General features: G+C 35.6%; 2 protein-coding genes across 2 annotated transcripts; both read right to left on the bottom strand.

Moving 5' to 3' along the window:
- Positions 1-6,765: 6,765 nt before the first annotated feature.
- Positions 6,766-7,828, bottom strand: LOC133328568 (alpha-tocopherol transfer protein-like). The gene is made up of 3 exons (XM_061537126.1): positions 7,530-7,828; positions 7,095-7,467; positions 6,766-7,029 (listed from the first exon to the last, which is right to left on the bottom strand). The coding sequence occupies exons 1-3, from the start codon at positions 7,826-7,828 to the stop codon at positions 6,766-6,768; spliced, it is 936 nt and encodes a 311-aa protein (XP_061393110.1).
- Positions 7,829-12,833: 5,005 nt separating this feature from the next.
- LOC133328567 (alpha-tocopherol transfer protein-like) lies at positions 12,834-13,941 on the bottom strand. The gene is made up of 3 exons (XM_061537125.1): positions 13,613-13,941; positions 13,148-13,520; positions 12,834-13,092 (listed from the first exon to the last, which is right to left on the bottom strand). The coding sequence occupies exons 1-3, from the start codon at positions 13,939-13,941 to the stop codon at positions 12,835-12,837; spliced, it is 960 nt and encodes a 319-aa protein (XP_061393109.1). The 3' UTR covers position 12,834.
- Between the last annotated feature and the right edge of the window lie 3,441 nt (positions 13,942-17,382).

The raw sequence follows: 17,382 nt of genomic DNA, 5'->3' as shown, positions 1-17,382 counted from the left end.
TCTTTTGTCTGCAGGCAGGTCAAGTTCGAAGATGGGCTTTATCGGTCCACGTTTAGGTATAGCTCCCATATAAGGGTACCACCCAATTTTCGGTATTTTAAGGTTCTTGAGCCCGTTTTTCAACTGAATTCGCTGAAATTTGGTAAATTGAGTTCTTATTGGTTCTTATCTGTTGTAATCACGCTATCTTCTGAAGGAATTGAGATAGGGTGCTGAAATTTTGCATTGGGTTGTATTTTGTCTGCAGGCAGGTCAAGTTCGAAGATGGCTTCCAAATAAGAGTAGCAAATCTCTCCACTAAAAATTATAAATATGGGTCCATATTTTCGGGTAGCCCCCATATAAGGGTACCCCCAATTTTGCGGTATTGGGGGGGGGGGGGGGTTTGATCGCATTTTTCTACCGAATTCGCTGAAATTCGGTACATTGAGTTCTTATTGAGTAGCAAATCTCTATACTAAAAATTATAAATATGGGTCAATTTTTTCCGGTAGCCCCCATATAAGGGTACCCCCCAATATTCGGTATTTTAGGGTTCTTGAGCGCGATTTTCAACCGAATTCGCTGAAATTTGGTACATTGGGTTCTTATATAAATATAAAAAATTAAAATATAAGTTAATATAAAAAATATAAATATAAGTTAATTTTTTCTGGTAGCCCCCATACAAAGGTACCCCCAAATTTCGGTTCTTGAGCGCATTTTTCAACCGAAATCACTGAAATTTGGTATATTGTAGCCGTATATGGAAACAAATCTCCCTACCAAAAATTATTAATAGTCAACCCCTTTTAGGCGTAGTCCCCATATAAACTCATTTTTTTACCCTTCACCACAGGGTACAGGGTATTATGTCTTTGTGCATATGTTTGTGCAAATATAATCGAGATAGACCCATGGTTCCTTTTGAAAATATGCATAGAATCACTTTCTAAATCGATTTATGCATGTCCGTCCGTCCGTCTGTCTGTCCATGTTAAATTGTTAACAAAGTACAGGTCGCATTTATGATCCGTATTGGATGAAATTTGGCACAGCTCATTTGATTGGCTCAAGGACGAACCCTATTGAAATTGGGAAAAATCGGTTCAGATTTAGATATAACTCCCATATATATTTTCGTCCGATTTAAGGTAAATGGTGCAGCAAAGTTCTTATATATCTCTCGATTTGCACGAAATTTAGCACAGCGTAATGAATAATGTCACGAATGATGTGTGCAAAGTTTCTCGAAAATCGGTTCAGATTTAGATATAGCTCCCATATATATCTTCGCCCGATTTTAGGTAAATAGTCCACTAAAGTCCTTGGAAATCGTTTGATGTGAACGAAATTTGGCACAGAGTTATTAATAAGATCGAGAATGATGTCTGCCAAGTTTCGTGAAAATCGGTTCAGATTTAGATATAGCTCCTATATGTATTTTCATCCGATTTAAGGTAATTGGTGCACCAAAGACCCTATATATCTTTCAATTTGCACGAATTTTGGTATAGGGTACTGAATTAAGTCTAGAATGATGTTGCTAAGCTTCGTGAAAAGATCCATAGCTTGGCCGATTGACACAACATACTGATGTTATATAAATTAGTCTCTGGCAAGTTTCCCTGAAATCGGTTCAGATATAGATTTATAACAAAACGCGTCGTCTGTTAGGATACATATATAAAATATACCCAAAGTGGTGAAGGGTATCATATAGTCGGCCCAGTCCGACTTTACTACTTTCCTTACTGGTTTATATTTGGTTCTAACACTCTGTTGTAATCATTTCACCTGCGAACGATATCGAGATAAAAAAATAGAACATACGGTTTGATAATGAACTATAGCCCGTATTAAGGCTTAGCCGTAGCCCCTGTGTGGGAGGTACCAGAAGGCATGGACCGATATTCCCCAAATTCGGGCTTGAATTAAGTTTGGAAGACATAATACGATGGGATGAAATCAAATTTTTCTGAAACGGATTTGGTCCAAAGAAACATGGCGTCTAGAACCAATATTTCGATGAGGCACATTTTCACCGTGTGAAAGTGTATACACATTTCATTTCACCTGCGAAGGATATCGAGATAAAAAAAACTAGAACGTAAAGTTCGATAATGAACTATAACCCGCATTTAGGCCTAACTCCTCTATGGAAGGTACCAAATGGAGTGGACCGATATTCCCCATCTTCCAACTTGAACTAAGTTTAGCAGAAATAATAAGATGGGCAGAGTTTGAATGAAATCTAAATTTTCTGAAACTAATTTGGTCCAAAGAAACATGGGGTCTAGAACCAATATTTCGATGAGGCTCATTTTCACCATGTCAAAGTGTATACACCCCCATTAGCCATAAGTCTGAGGGTATAATTATCCATTAAAAATTTCTGAAATGTGTATAATGGTTTACATAATCGTTTCGTAGAAAAGTCGGTATGAGTCCACTTTTTGGTATTTTCCCTATATTTTCATTTCAAGTACCTGTCAGTATATCTATAGTATAGGGTATCCAAAGTTCGGCCCGGCCGAACTTAATGCTTTTTCACTTGTTTTGTACTATAATTGCTACAATTTGGATTTGGTTGAACCACTAGAGGTGGGATCCTGAAATTTGAAGTTATTATCATTGTTGGGCTGTAGGATTGGGATATGTAGCGAATCCCAATACTAATTAATGGTACTAATGTGTACTATTTAGTACCAAATTTGGGTTTGGGTGAACCGATAGAGCTAGAATCTTGATATTTGACGTTAGAATCACTTTTGGGGTGTAGGATTGGGATTTGTAAAAATTTTTGGAAATTCGTACTATATTTTCGTCCGATTTTAAGTAAATGTGGCACTAAAGACCCAAAGGCATATTGGCACACAATTTTACAAAACGTACTGATATTAGTGTAGCCAAAAGTGCGTCATGTTTTGCTGAAATCGGTTCAGATTTAGATATAGCTCCGATATATGTGTTCACCCAATTTTAAGCAAATGGTGTACCAAAGACCCAAACTTAGACCGATTGCCACTAAATTTTGCAAATCGCACTGAAGTTATTATAACATAACGTGGTTCAAATTTAAATGACATTGATTCATATTTAAATATAGCTCCCATATGTTCCGATCTTCTGTAAATGGTGCACCAAAGACCCAAAAATTTGTCACAAGGCACTGAAGTTAGTATAGCCTAACTTGTGTTAAGTATGTATTGACAAAGTCCCCATATAGGGATCCCGATGGTTTTAACACTAGAAAGACGGGAATTTTGTATATACCTATATTGCCTAAAATCGGTCAAAATAATCTCATTCTGAAAGAATTTTTATTGTGTAAAGAATTTTTTAAACTAATTTTTAATATTTTTTACATCATACAAAACGTTGTTATTATTTGTTATCGGTGGTAGGGCTCTCGAGTTTCCCCTTTGGAAAAATAAGAGCGCGGACAAAATAATCGAAAAAGAGGAAGTCTTTACTCTAAGAGTGAAATCGACTGGAAATATAAAATTTATTTTTCCCGATTTGTGTGTTCGTTAGTGTTTCTAGAGTAGCAAACGGGTTTCGATGTTGTTGTACCGATCTGGTCATATAAGAAATTTACTTTATGCAATAATAAAAGTAGTTTGATTATTTAATATTTCAAAAAGGTCAAAATGACCGCTTTTAGGCAATATAGGTATAGCACATGTGAATACGGGGAATGAAAGAGGGGAGGAAGCAGCTACTATTATTAATAAACGTAGTTCTATGTGGTACAAAAAGTAACCAAATTTAAAAAAACTGGGTCATAATATACACAATTGTTTTTGTACTTGAAATTGAAAAACGGTCAAAATGACTGCCTTCGGCAATCTAGTGTTAAGGTATGGTAATTGAAGGATTTTAAACGGAATCTTAGATCGTGTGACCATAATTTGGAGTTTTGTATTTTCGGAAGGTAGTAGAAATGTCTTTAAAAACAAATGTTTTTGCTCCATATAAGGGCGCTGCGCTCTATAAATTTTTTGACACTTCAGAATTTTAGAGGACATAACCTTCATATATTATATGCTTCCCCATCTAAAGATGATCCAATATTTTTTATACCCTTCACCACACTGTGGTACAGGGTATTATGTCTTTGTGCATATGTTTGTAACAGACAAAAGGAAACGAGATAGACACATGGTTCCTTTTGAGAATATGCATATAATCACTTTTTAAGTCGATTTATGCATGTCCGTCCGTCCGTCCGTCTGTCCGTCTGTCCGTCTGTCCGTCTGTTGGTGTTAAATTGTAAACAAAGTACAGGTCGCATTTATGATCCGAATTGGATGAAATTTGGCATAGGTCACTTATTCGGCCCAAGGACGAACCCTATTGAAATTGGGAAAAATCGGTTCAGATTTAGATATAGCTCCCATATATATATTTAACCGATTTAATGTAAACGGTCCCTATATATCTTTCGATTTGCACGAAATTTGGTACAGGCTAATCATTTAGGTCTGGAATGATGTCTGCCAAGTTTCATGAAAATCGGTCCAGATTTAGATATAGCTCCCATATATAGTATCGTCCGATTTCATGTAAATGGTGCCCCAAAGTCCCTATATATATTTTGATTTGCACGAAATTCGGTACAACGTACTGAACTAAGCCTAGATTGATGTCTGCCAAGTTTCGAGAAAATCGGTCCAGATTTAGATATAGCTCCCATATATAGTTTCGTCCGATTTCATGTAAATGGTGCCCCAAAGTCCCTATATATCTTTCGTTTTGCACGAAATTTGGCATAACGTACTGAATTGAGCCTAGAGTGATGTCTGCCTAGTTTCGAGAAAATCGGTCCAGATTTAGATATAGCTCCCATATATAGTTTCGTCCGATTTCATGTAAATTGTGCACCAAAGTCCCTATATATCCTTCGATTTACGAAATTTGGTACAGCCTAATCATTTAGGTCTAGATTGATGTCTGCCAAGTTTCGTGAAAATCGGTCCAGATTTAGATATAGCTCCCATATATAGTTTCGTCCGATTTCATGTAAATTGTGCACCAAAGTCCCTATATATCCTTCTATTTGCACGAAATTTAGTACAGCCTAATCATTTAGGTCTAGATTGATGTCTGCCAAGTTTCGTGAAAATCGGTCTAGATTTAGATATGGCTCCCATATATAGTTTCGTCCGATTTCATGTAAATGGTGCCCCAAAGTCCCTATATACCTTTTGATTTGCACGAAATTCGGCACAACGTACTGAACTAAGCCTTGATTGATGTCTGCCAAGTTTCGAGAAAATCGGTCCAGATTTAGATATAGGTCCCATATATAGTTTCGTCCGATTTCATGTAAATGGTGCCCCAAAGTCCCTATATATCTTTCGATTTGCACGAAATTCGGCATAACGTACAGAATTGAGCCTAGAGTGATGTCTGACAAGTTTCGAGAAAATCGGTCCAGATTTAGCTCCCATATATAGTTTTGTCCGATTTCACGTATATGGTGCCCCAAAGTCCCTATATATCTTTCGATTTGTACGATATTTGGTACAGCCTAATCATTTAGGTCTAGAATGATGTCTGCCAAGTTTCGAGAAAATCGGTCCAGATTAAGATATAGCTCCCATATATAGTTTCGTCCGATTTCATGTAAATGGTGCCCCAAAGTCCCTATATATCTTTCGATTTGCACGAAATTTGGCATAACGTACTGAATTGAGCCTAGAGTGATGTCTGCCAAGTTTCGAGAAAATCGGTCCAGATTTCTAAATAGCTCCCACATATATAGCTCACATATTTTAAGTAATTGACGCAACAAGGAACCAATAGGAACAAAACGTTCTGAAATTAGTATAACCTAACCTGTGACAAGTTTGCTTGAAATCGCTTAATATTTGGATAGAGCTTCCACATATATTTTCGCCCGATTTCAAATAAATTGGACATCAAACTCCTCATGTTAGTCAGATTGACATCAAATTTTGCACAACGTACAAAATTGACCATAGAACTACGTAGTTGCGTTTTCTAGAAGTGCAGACATAGCCCAACGTATGACCTATTTATAGTTGTTTGAAGTCGATTTACATACTTTATGGATATATCCAGGTAGATTCACATTATCACATATATTATTTCATCCAATTTCATGTTAATAGTCCTGTTTAATATACCCATAGTGGTGAAGGGTATAATATAGTCGGCCCCTTCCGACTTTACTACTTTCCTTACTGATTTTTTTTTTTTTTTTTTTGCAATGTATCATTTCGAGTTATTAAAAAATAAAACGAATTATTGAAGAATATCTTCGTTTGACCTATGGACAGGTACATAAATATTTTAGACCGGGGTAAAAAAAATGTTTTTTTGAAATGTATCGAGGAAAATTCGAAAATTTTGTGGATAATATTGTTCTATTCCAGAAACATTATAATTTTGAAATGATTTCCCAGCTTTTGGTAATGAACCTATAATACCGATTATCGATACAAAACAAATAAATTATCGATTATAAACTGTGATTTGTTTTCTTTTGCTCCCTTGCGATTTCAGTATCAGTGCTGTAGAGATATAAACTCTCGGTAGCAGAGTTTATATCGGAAAAGGCTAAACATATTATGAAATTTTATTTAGAATTTGTGGACAAATAAAGACTAGCTATATTTACAAATACCACGCCCCCAAAATAACTATTAGCATTGGTTAATTTTTAAAGAGTTCGGTATACCTAGATTCTCCAAAGAAAAACTTCACAAAAAAAAATAATTTTTAATTTTATTAATTTATGGAGAAATGCAAATACTATTAATCTACTACAAGTTTGCGGAACGAGCCCACCAAACCCATTGATGTTTCTGGTGGATTTGTGGTCTCCTCCTTTATCCGCTTTGATTCATCGACACCAAATTGGTTCTCTTCTTTGTAGAATTCCATATAAGATAACATCTTCTCCTCCCAATAGTCAATCAGTTCCTGGATACTTTTACACTCACCACCATAATCTTTGGGTAGGAATTTTTTAGGGATGATTTTGAAAAGTTCCTCGCGTTTGCCACCATGGACATATAACTGTAAAACAAATACAAAATCGAAATAAATAATGACCCTTGATCTGATATTCATCTGGAACTCACCCTATTCTGTATCTTCTCGGGGAGCAGGGGTTTGATTAAATTAAACACAGGCTCAAATCCCGAGGGCGTGTCAATAAAATGTGAAGCCTTAATGCGGAAGGGTAGAGCCTGTTCGGAATATTGTGAAACCTTGCGCATTACACTGGGACTGACTTGGAAGAGATGTGAGGCACCGACTTGACTGAAATCCATAACGAAAATAATACCACTAACCACAGCATAATCATCTTCCATCATGACAATATCCGATATGAGCTGACGCAGTTGGGCCACTTCAGCAAATGAAACTTGTGAAGGATCATAGGCACCATTGCGTACCAATACCAAACGAGGACCAGATTCCGTCAAAGGTTCAGGGAGATATAAAACAATACTGGAAATAAAAAAAACATTTTATAAACAATATTAGATAATTAAAAAAAATGTCCTGCTTACCCCAATTTCAATAATTCCCGAACTTTGGGATCCTCCAAATTGGGACGTTTTAATAAATCAGGATATTTTTCTCTCAGCGTATAGAAATTATCCAATTTTGCTTTAGCCTTTTCCAAACTGTATTTACAACCACGCAGAAAGGCTATCAGAAATTGATCATCCATGCGGGCTTTCAGGTGTGGCTGTTGCAGGATCCATTCCTTAAAGGCGGCTAAATCCGCTTCCACTCTCTTGGGATCTTCATTTAATTCCTCTATGGCAATTTTCTGCAAGGCTTCTGGCAGGGGTCTGACAACCATTTTGTCTATTTCCTATGTACTACTAAAAAAAAGTGTCCCGCAAAAATAATATTTTTAGCTGACTATATTTTCAGTCTTATACTGTCTAGGTTCTGTGTAATAATGCACTGACTTCGTTGTGGTAGCCAAACAAATAAACCATTTTTTGGTTTGTTTTGGCGACGGTCTCTTCAAATATTTTTTTCGGATACCCGAATAATATTTTATTGATAAGGAAATCATTATTAGTTTAATTAGACACCGTAGTATCCCCTCTTTTTCAAAATCGAAACTGTGTGTGTTTTTATCTATTTTTTTCGTTGTATGTCAATGAATGGATTTAATGGCATTGGGTGTCAGGGTGCGGAAAATACGACAATGACTAACGGTAATTACAGAAAAAATATGAAATTTATGTGTGAGATCTAAGCTTCTGGATTAGTTGTTGTAACCGATATTACCAATCATTGTAGTGTTTATGCACACATGATCATTTCATTAAAAAATTTCCACTTTCAGGGAACGGAAAATTCAAAAATTATAACACTAAAATTCAGAAAAGGCAGTGCTCACATCTCATCACTGCATAAAATTCAAGAGAACATTATTTCTAGTCAACGATAGATGACAGTCGCATCTCCTAGGGCGGGCTATAGCAGACCAATCATCTACTTAGCAGGAATAAAACTAAAAACCAGTAAGGAAAGTAGTAAAATCGGACGGGGCCGACTATATGATACCCTTCACCACTATGGGTATATTAAACAGGGCTATTAACATTAAATTGGATGAAATAAAATATGTGATATTTATCTAAATTTGAATCTGCCTAGATCTATCCATAAAGTATGTAAATCGGCTTCAAACAAATATAAATAGGTCATCCGTTGGGCTATGTCTGTACTTCTACAAAACGCGTAATTCTATGCTCAATTTTGTAAGTTGATGTCAATCTGACTAACATGAGTTTGATGCCCAATTTACTTGAAATCGGGCGAAAATATATATACAAATTTCAGAACGTTTTGTTCCTATCAGCCTATTGGTTCCTTGGTGCGTGAATTACTTAAAATCAATATATAATAAAAGGGAGCTATATCTAAATCTGGATCGATCTTCACGAAACAAGGCAGACATCACTCTAGGCTCAATTTAGTACGTTATGCCAAATTCCGTGCAAATCGAAGGATATATAGGGACTTTGGTGCACCATTTATATGAAATTGGACGAAGCTATATATGGGAGCTATATCTAAATCAGGACCGATTTTCACGAAACTTGACAGGCATCATTCTAGACCTAAATGATTGGGCTGTACCAAATTTCGTGCAAATCAAAAGATATATAGGGACCATTTACATTAAATCGGTTAAATATATATATGGGAGATACATCAAAATCTGAACCGATTTATCCCAATTTCAATAGGGTTCGTCCTTGGGCCGAATAAGTGACCTGTGCCAAATTTCATCCAATTCGGATCATAAATGCGACCTGTACTTTGTTTACAATTTAACATGGACAGACAGACAGACGGACATGCATAAATCGACTCAGAAAATGATTCTATGCATATTCTCAAAAGGAACCATGTGTCTATCTCGTTTCCTTTTGCCTGTTACGAACATATGCACAAAGACATAATACCCTGTACCACAGTGTAGTGAAGAGATGATGAACTAATCGGGCCCTATGCTCAGAGGAGGGGCAAGTGACGAGAAATCCCTTATTATATGAAGCACTAATGACAAAACTAGATGAAAGTATTTCAGAATTAACAAAACAGACAACCAATTTAAAATACATATTTGTAACGTGACCTCACCACATTCTCGGTATTAAAATGTACCCACGTTTATTCAAGATAGTATTTTTAAAATTTCTAATGAACACAGAAAAAACGATGGTAAGAGAGCTAAAACATTCAACACATTTTTCTCAAAACAGTGTTTTTACGAATAGCGGGCATGATTGTCATCGTATGAACTAGGATAAATACATTTCTTGAAGTTCTTCCTTATTTTGTAACACGATTTTCTAATGTAATAAACCCGAATTGTATTTTAGAGCCGAAAAGTATACACCCCCAACAAAAATTAAATAAAATCAATACATGTAGATGTCACTTTTGTTCGGTCAGATTGTACATATGTTGGGAGAGGAGAGATTTTTCATGTTGTGCATATTATTGAATGTAGATGGCCTTCGTTGATGCATAACTAAGGATCAGTTTTTATAGCAATTGAATCAATAATCCATTGCAAAATTCTTAGAATCTAGCCCCAAGCATTTTATTCGGTCCTGGATGATCTGCTTAGGTCACTTATTTGAAATTGAAATTGGGAAAAATGTCAGAGACTGGGGTATGTGTTGTGCCACCGTTGGTATGGGGAATAAACTCTGGATTAAGGTAGCGATCTCGCCGGGGAAAATTGCCGTGAACAGCCTTCTGGATGACTAGAACACCGATAAAATTGCCGTGAACAGCCTTCTGGATGACTAGAACACCGATAAAATTGCCGTGAACAGCCTTCTGGATGACTAGAGTACCCATTGCTGAGAAGCAGTCCCTTGGATGACTGGGACCTGGAGTTCTAATGACTTACGACAACTCCCTAGATGTACGTTGAACTTCCTGGAAGAGGCTTTCCTGTGAACGGGACAGGTAGCAATATTAACACACCTGTTGTTTCGTGTGCGGGGTCGGTGGTTTCTGGCTCACTCAACACTCAGTCTTCTTCACTTCGTGTCTATTACTAATCACCTGTTGAAAGGTCTTGCACGGAACTTCGAATTCGAAACAACTTGTTGTGAGAATTCAGATTCATATATTAATTCCTTAAGGGAACCCCATCCATTCTCGATTTTCATTTTTCAAGATTTTCAAAGGGCTGGTAAATCAAAACCAACGCTTGTTAAGGTATGTAACTTTGCATATATATTTGAAGATGTAAAAGAGAAGAAAAATAATTTACAAAAAATTTGTGTTGTTGTTTTGTTGTTGTTTTTTGTAACTATAGAAAAGTCCTTATTTTTGATGGCGGGCATGATAACTCCTCAATGGAACATCGGAATCCGAAAATTCCAACGGTGTTAGAAAGAGTACATGTCTGGCTCTCGTATGAACTAGGATTATTGACTTCGCTCTAAAATTAACAAAATGACGGACCTTTGAAAAAATATTTTTGGAAAATCACCGATTTTTGACCAAAAACTAAGTTAAAAAATAAGGAAGATCTTCACCGAATAGCTTTATCCTAGTTCATACGATAGCTATACACTTACAGAGAAGCGTGTAAAAATTTGGAATCGATTGGGTTATTAGTTTTTGAGTTATCGTGCCCGCCATTCGCAAAAGAGAAAAGAGCCGTCAGTTGATGCTGACAGAATAAATCGGCTATATCTTCAAGAGTTCTTTAGATATTCACTTGAAATTTTGAAGGGACATTCTTGAATTAGGGTAGATTCGAATTATGTCAAAAAAATTTTTGACCCCGAGAATGGGGGGGGGGGGGGGTTCCCCTTAAATTATCACACAGATTATAGCTTACATATATATTTTCTTCCGATTTTCTGTAAATTATGCAATAAGACCCAAATTTGTCCGATTAGCACATAATTTTGTACAATGTCCCAAATTTAAAATAAATTATTCTCTGGCAAATTTTGTCGAAATCGGTTCAAATTTAGATATAGTTCCCATATACATTTTCGGATTTTAGATAAATGATGCACCAAACTCCTAATGTTTGTCCGATTGACACAAAATTTTCCACAAATTCAGACTAGAATGACGTTATTGGGTTTTGTTGAAATTGGTGCAGATGCAGACATAGCTCCACAGGTATTTCGAACGGGTGTCCAAATGAAATTAAATTTTGAACAGTGCGTCACACCGCATATCGTGTAACAAGTTAGCTTTAAACCGATTTACATAAATATGTCACATTGTACGCAAACAGCTCTAAATCTGCCCGAATGAAATGAAATTTAGCATAGGTAGCAGAAAGGCATGAGTATGGATTGATGTATGCTGGTTCTCTTATAGATAAAGATCAAATATTTAAGTTTGTTCAATTTCAAGTCAATTAGGACACATATGTAGATTATACCCCAAGGTAACGGGTATTATATAGCTGACCCAGTCTGGCTTTACTTCTTTCCTTACTAGTAAAATTAAAATTAAATTGTGACTAAAGACTTTAAATTCCGTTTTTGCAAAATAGTCAGGCTGAATCCCAGTGTGGTATTGTTTGTAAATGCCTTGTTAACCTCGAAGTGAGGCTCCAGCGGAATTCTCATGCAGTTTATGTCGTTGATCAGCTAAGTACTTCGCTTTGTAACAAGAGGCATTTGGGTATGAATGCCATACATTCCCCACTAATAAATAGTTGTTTTTTTTTTATAAAAACAACAAACTGGGGTTCATCCTGACTATTTTGCAAAAACAAAATACAAATGGTATCCCAAATAAACCGCCAACACTACTGACTTTAAATTCCTTTTTTCAAAACTCTGCAATTTGTATTATGTTGTAATAATTATTTATTTATCTACAGTGCAAAAATACATATATTAAATAACGTTATTTTATATAAATAACTGGTGCTTATAAATCGATGTAATATAAATGCTATATATACATATACACTTATCTATAACTACAATATATTTATAATAAAAACTTCAACGATTATAAACTAGAATAAAATCTGACATAATGTTCTTGTAAACCATGGTCCAGGTTTTCTACGTTTTCTCATTAAATCTGTAATTAAATAATAATGGAATTGTTTAAAATATGTTAAGAGAGAGAGAGAGAACCGTGACACATAACATTGAACACTTAGATCTATTCGTTATAACAACAATATTATAAAATATTCTTTGGTTAGATTGGTTGGTTGTTTAAAAATTCCATAAAAATCAATGCCCTCATGCTGTTAGATTGGAAACCCACTGATACAAAACACACAGGACCACATGAAATATGGGCTAATTTAGAATCTTTGGAAACGATTGCCATTCAATCAAATTCCAATTTTCTAAAATAGCCATCCGTGCCAAAGGCACTATCAACACTATAGGCTCTATCAATTTTACGTAATTTTTCATCTGTACCATAATTGGGTTCTTGCAGAAAGTATTCACGATATCTCAGTAATTTTTCTTCCATTCTTTCGATAATATCCTGCATGGTACCATTTGTGCCACCATATTCCACAGGGAGACATTCTCGAGGGACTAGATCATAGATAACATCATGATTGGCACTGACGTTTATCTGCAAATAATACAGGTTAGTAAAATCTAATAAAAATAGAAATTCTATAATTCACCCTTGTCTTCATTTTCTCCGGAAAGAATCCCTTCAGCGTATTGAAACCCTTCTCGAATGGACCTGGTACATTAATGAAACATGTGCCCTTTTGTCGCATTGGCATTGCCTCATCGGCAAATACGGAGAATTTACGCAAGATATCCGGTTGCAAATGAAACAAATGGGCACCAGTAACACCGACCATATCCATAATTTCCAAAAAGCCACAAACCGTGGAACGATCATCTTCAATCATCATGATCTCACCGAACATAGAACCAACGCGTATAATATCGGAAAATTTATATTTATTAATATCATATGCGGTGGCTCTAATAATGGTTACACATGGCCGGCGATCATCTTCCGGCAGGGGAATTTGTAAAATGATGCTTAAGAGAACAAAATACTTTAATGAGTTTGAGGTTAGGTGGAAAGTAAAACTGAGATCTGAAATTAGAAATTTTATTTTTGATCAACTTACCCCTGCCTTAGTATCTCCAATACTTGTGGATTATCCACTGAACGCCCTTCGTTAAATACCTCCGGTATGGCCGCCTTCAGAGTGTAATAACGATCCAGCTTTTGCTTAGCCCTTTCCATACTGTATTTAGAGCCACGTAAAAATGCCAATAAAAATTGATCATTAGTTCGTGCCTTCAAATGCCGCTGACTGTGTATCCATTTACGAAATGCCAAAACATCTTCGTGTATTAGTTCGGGTTTTTCATTTAGTTCACAAATGGCCACCTCCTGTAGGACTGGTGGTAGCGGTCGAATTACTGGCGGTGTTTCCAAGGTGGGTGGATCCATTGTTATTATCGGTTTGGAATTGTTATTTGATATTGATGGGTATTATTGAAACGCCTAAAAGTATGCAACATTATTAATTGTTGTAAATTAGTTTGGAATTTTGAACAAAGTTGCCATTAGACAAGAGAAAAAATTTAATAACTTGTGAATTATTGGGATTCATGATGGGAATTAGTTTATTATACCCCCCGGCATACAATGGAGAATATATTGAATTTGAATTATTTATTGGATATATTAAAGATATATCCAATAAAGTTGCATAATAGTCCAGATCGCAATATGTACTTTTTAGGGTAGCATCTTTATATAGGTACCATTGTGGTTTTTGGGACACGTTTTATATAAAAAAAACAGTGAGCGGAGCAGTATAGTCGGACGGGGCCGACCATATGATACCCTACACAACTTCCACGAAAAACTAACTTTCTGTGAATCTATATTCTGAGCTTGGGCAATTTTTCGCGATTTTTGAACCATCTGGACCAACTAGAGGCCGACAATTATTACTAATGTTCTGTACAGCCCTTCTAATTACTTGTCCAGATTCCCTTGTGTTGTGATCTTCTTATTCCCATTGGAGCCTATAGATCGACTTTGGGTTACTACATAATTTCTGAATACATAAGCACCTGTAAATATTTAAGTGTAACTACCTCATCTGAGTACATACGACCATATATTTGATATCAATTTAAAGGTCAACCACTGCCCTTGGATGTACCAACAACTTTTTGGGTCTATGTCCTTCAGGGGTAAATCTATACGCTATAGAATAAAAATTTTGTAAATTTTCACACAAAAGTCAGGGTCCATTTGACCCGCTAAATATTGACCGATCCTTATCAAAACAGGCATGCTTATTCTTTGACCAGATCTCCTTCTCTATGTAAAAATTCGCGATGTTTGGGTCATAATTGCGGCCTCTAGAGCGACCAGAAAAACCGATAAAAATTAAGTATTTGGTCAATTTCATCCCCTAGATATTAACTGATCTTTACCAAAAACAATAGGGGTCTTCATTGGCCAGAACCCATCCTACATGCAAAATTTCGTGAAGATTGGTCCATAACTGTGGCCTGTATCGTGTTTACAAAATATAATGGACAGACGGACGGACGGACACACATGTCTAGATCGACTCAGCTAGTCGAGATATGACGATCGGTTTACTTAAAGGTGGGTCTAGGACCAATATTTCGCGGCGTTACAAACTCTTGGGGCTGCACAAAGCTATAATACCCTGACAACATAGTTGTGTAGGGTATAATTACCCAAGTTTTGAAAAAGTTCTCATATGTCTGGTTATCCTCCATTATTCGATATTTTTTAGGTCGGTTCGGAAAAATTTTGGTATTTCGGGTTCTCATTTGATTTATGCATGTCCGTCCGTCTGTTGGTGTTAAATTGTAATGCGATTTGGATGAAATTTGGTACAGCTTATTTGTTTGGCCCAGGACGAACCCTATTGAAATTGCGGAAAATCGGTTCAGATTTTATGTAAATGGTGCACAATACTGTCAATATTTGTCCGATGGAGACAAAATTTTGCACAGAGTACTGAATTAGGTCTGGATTTATATATGTCAAGTTTTGTTGAAATCGGTTCAGATTTAGATATAGCTCCCACATATAGTTTCGTCCAATTTTCAGTAAATGGTGCACCAAAGACCTTATATATCTATCGATTGGCACAGCGCACTTAATTAATTCTAGAATGATGTGTGTTAAGTTTCGTGAAAATCGGTTCAGATTAAGATATAGCTCCCATATATATTTTCGTCCGTTTTTAAGTAAATGATGCCTCATAGTTCCTATATATCTTTCGATTTGCACGAAATTTGACATAAAGTAGTGAATTAGGTCTAGAATTATGGTGTGTTTAGTTTCCCAAAAATCGGTTCGGATTTAGATGTAGCTCCCGTATATATTTTCATCCGATTTAATGTAAATGGTGTACCACAGTCTCTATATATCTTTCGATTTGCACGAAATTTGGCATAGCGTATTGAATAAAGTTTAGAATGATGTGTGTTAAGTTTCCCAAAAATCGGTTCGGATTTAGATATAACTCCCGTATATATTTTCATCCGATTTAATGTAAATGGTGTGTCACAGTCCCTATATATCTTTCGATTTGCACGAAATTTGGCATAGTGTACTGAAATAGGTCTAGAATGATGTATGTTAAGTTTCGTGAACATCGGTTTCGATTTTGATATAGCTCCCATATATAATTTCGTCAGATTTTAAGTAAATGGTGCACCTAAGACCCAAAGTTGGGCCGATTAACACAAAATATTGCACAACGTACTGAAGTTAATATAACCTAGCGTATGGAAAGTTTGTTGAAATTGGTTCAGACTTGGATAGAGCTCCCATATATATTCTGTTAGGATTCATCTGTCCGGCCCCGTCCGACTTTACTACTATCCTTACTGGTTTAAATTATTTTTTCAAGGGCTTTCCGTAAATTATTTTTTTAAATAATTTTTTTCAAGGCCCTAGGAACATTTACCAATGTGGCTAAACAAATTATTCACACCTCATCAAACGGTATTCCCCAAATTAACGGTATTTATAGAAGGTGGATTGAAAATGGTGAATTTAAAAAAAAAAAAAATAAAATTTTTGTTGAATAGTAATCTTCAAAATTTTAATAATTTTCACATTCAATCTATTCATAAATATAAATTACAATCAGAAGAATATGAAATTTTGAGTGTTAAATTTGCTTCAAATCGGTTTGGATTTAAATAGACATGAACAGCAGAATTACAAGTGTATGGATTGATTGAAGTCGGTTCATATATAGATATAGTTTACATATTTAATATCGTCGGATTTCCTGTCAATGATTCTCCAATGATTTTTGAAATAGATTTCTCGAATTCAAATTTACTTTCTTTTCCAAATATTTAATGTTTAAGGAATTCGGTCCGGTTGTACTTAAACTCCTTTTATTAGTTTTAAATTGTTTTCAATCTTTAGCATTGCATGAAATGTATGTATGACACATTGTACAAAGTCGAACAATTCGTGTTGGTCGACAGATTATGTTGTTTATCAACGTGACATTTTATTAGTAGAGTAGTTGCATAGCAATAAATATGAGACTGGGGTAATTTTCCATAAAATATTAACAAAAGTAGAAAATAAGTACATACATATTTTTAAATATTTTTTCGCAATTAACATATGTAAAGACATACAAAAAAAACTGATAATGTTTACTATCTAACCCGAACCCGGAATTTTACTTAACGATTGAGGTATTTGAAATTTGCCTTGTAAGGGCAGTGATCATTTGAAAGTAATTTTAAGTGGTTATTTATACTCTTTCGAGTCGAGCTTGATGATCTAAGTTTTGCAATGAAAAGGAAACCTACGTACCCACCATTATGCGACGCGTTTCGCCGTTGGTTAAGCGGCTCATCAGGC

This window comes from Musca vetustissima, unplaced genomic scaffold (genome assembly GCF_032173495.1).
Source record: "Musca vetustissima isolate MV318-11 ecotype Yass unplaced genomic scaffold, APGP_CSIRO_Mvet_v1 utg2116, whole genome shotgun sequence".
Taxonomy (NCBI): domain Eukaryota; kingdom Metazoa; phylum Arthropoda; class Insecta; order Diptera; family Muscidae; genus Musca; species Musca vetustissima.
Note: the sequence above shows the minus strand (reverse complement) of the source record. Positions and strands in the feature narration are given on the sequence as shown.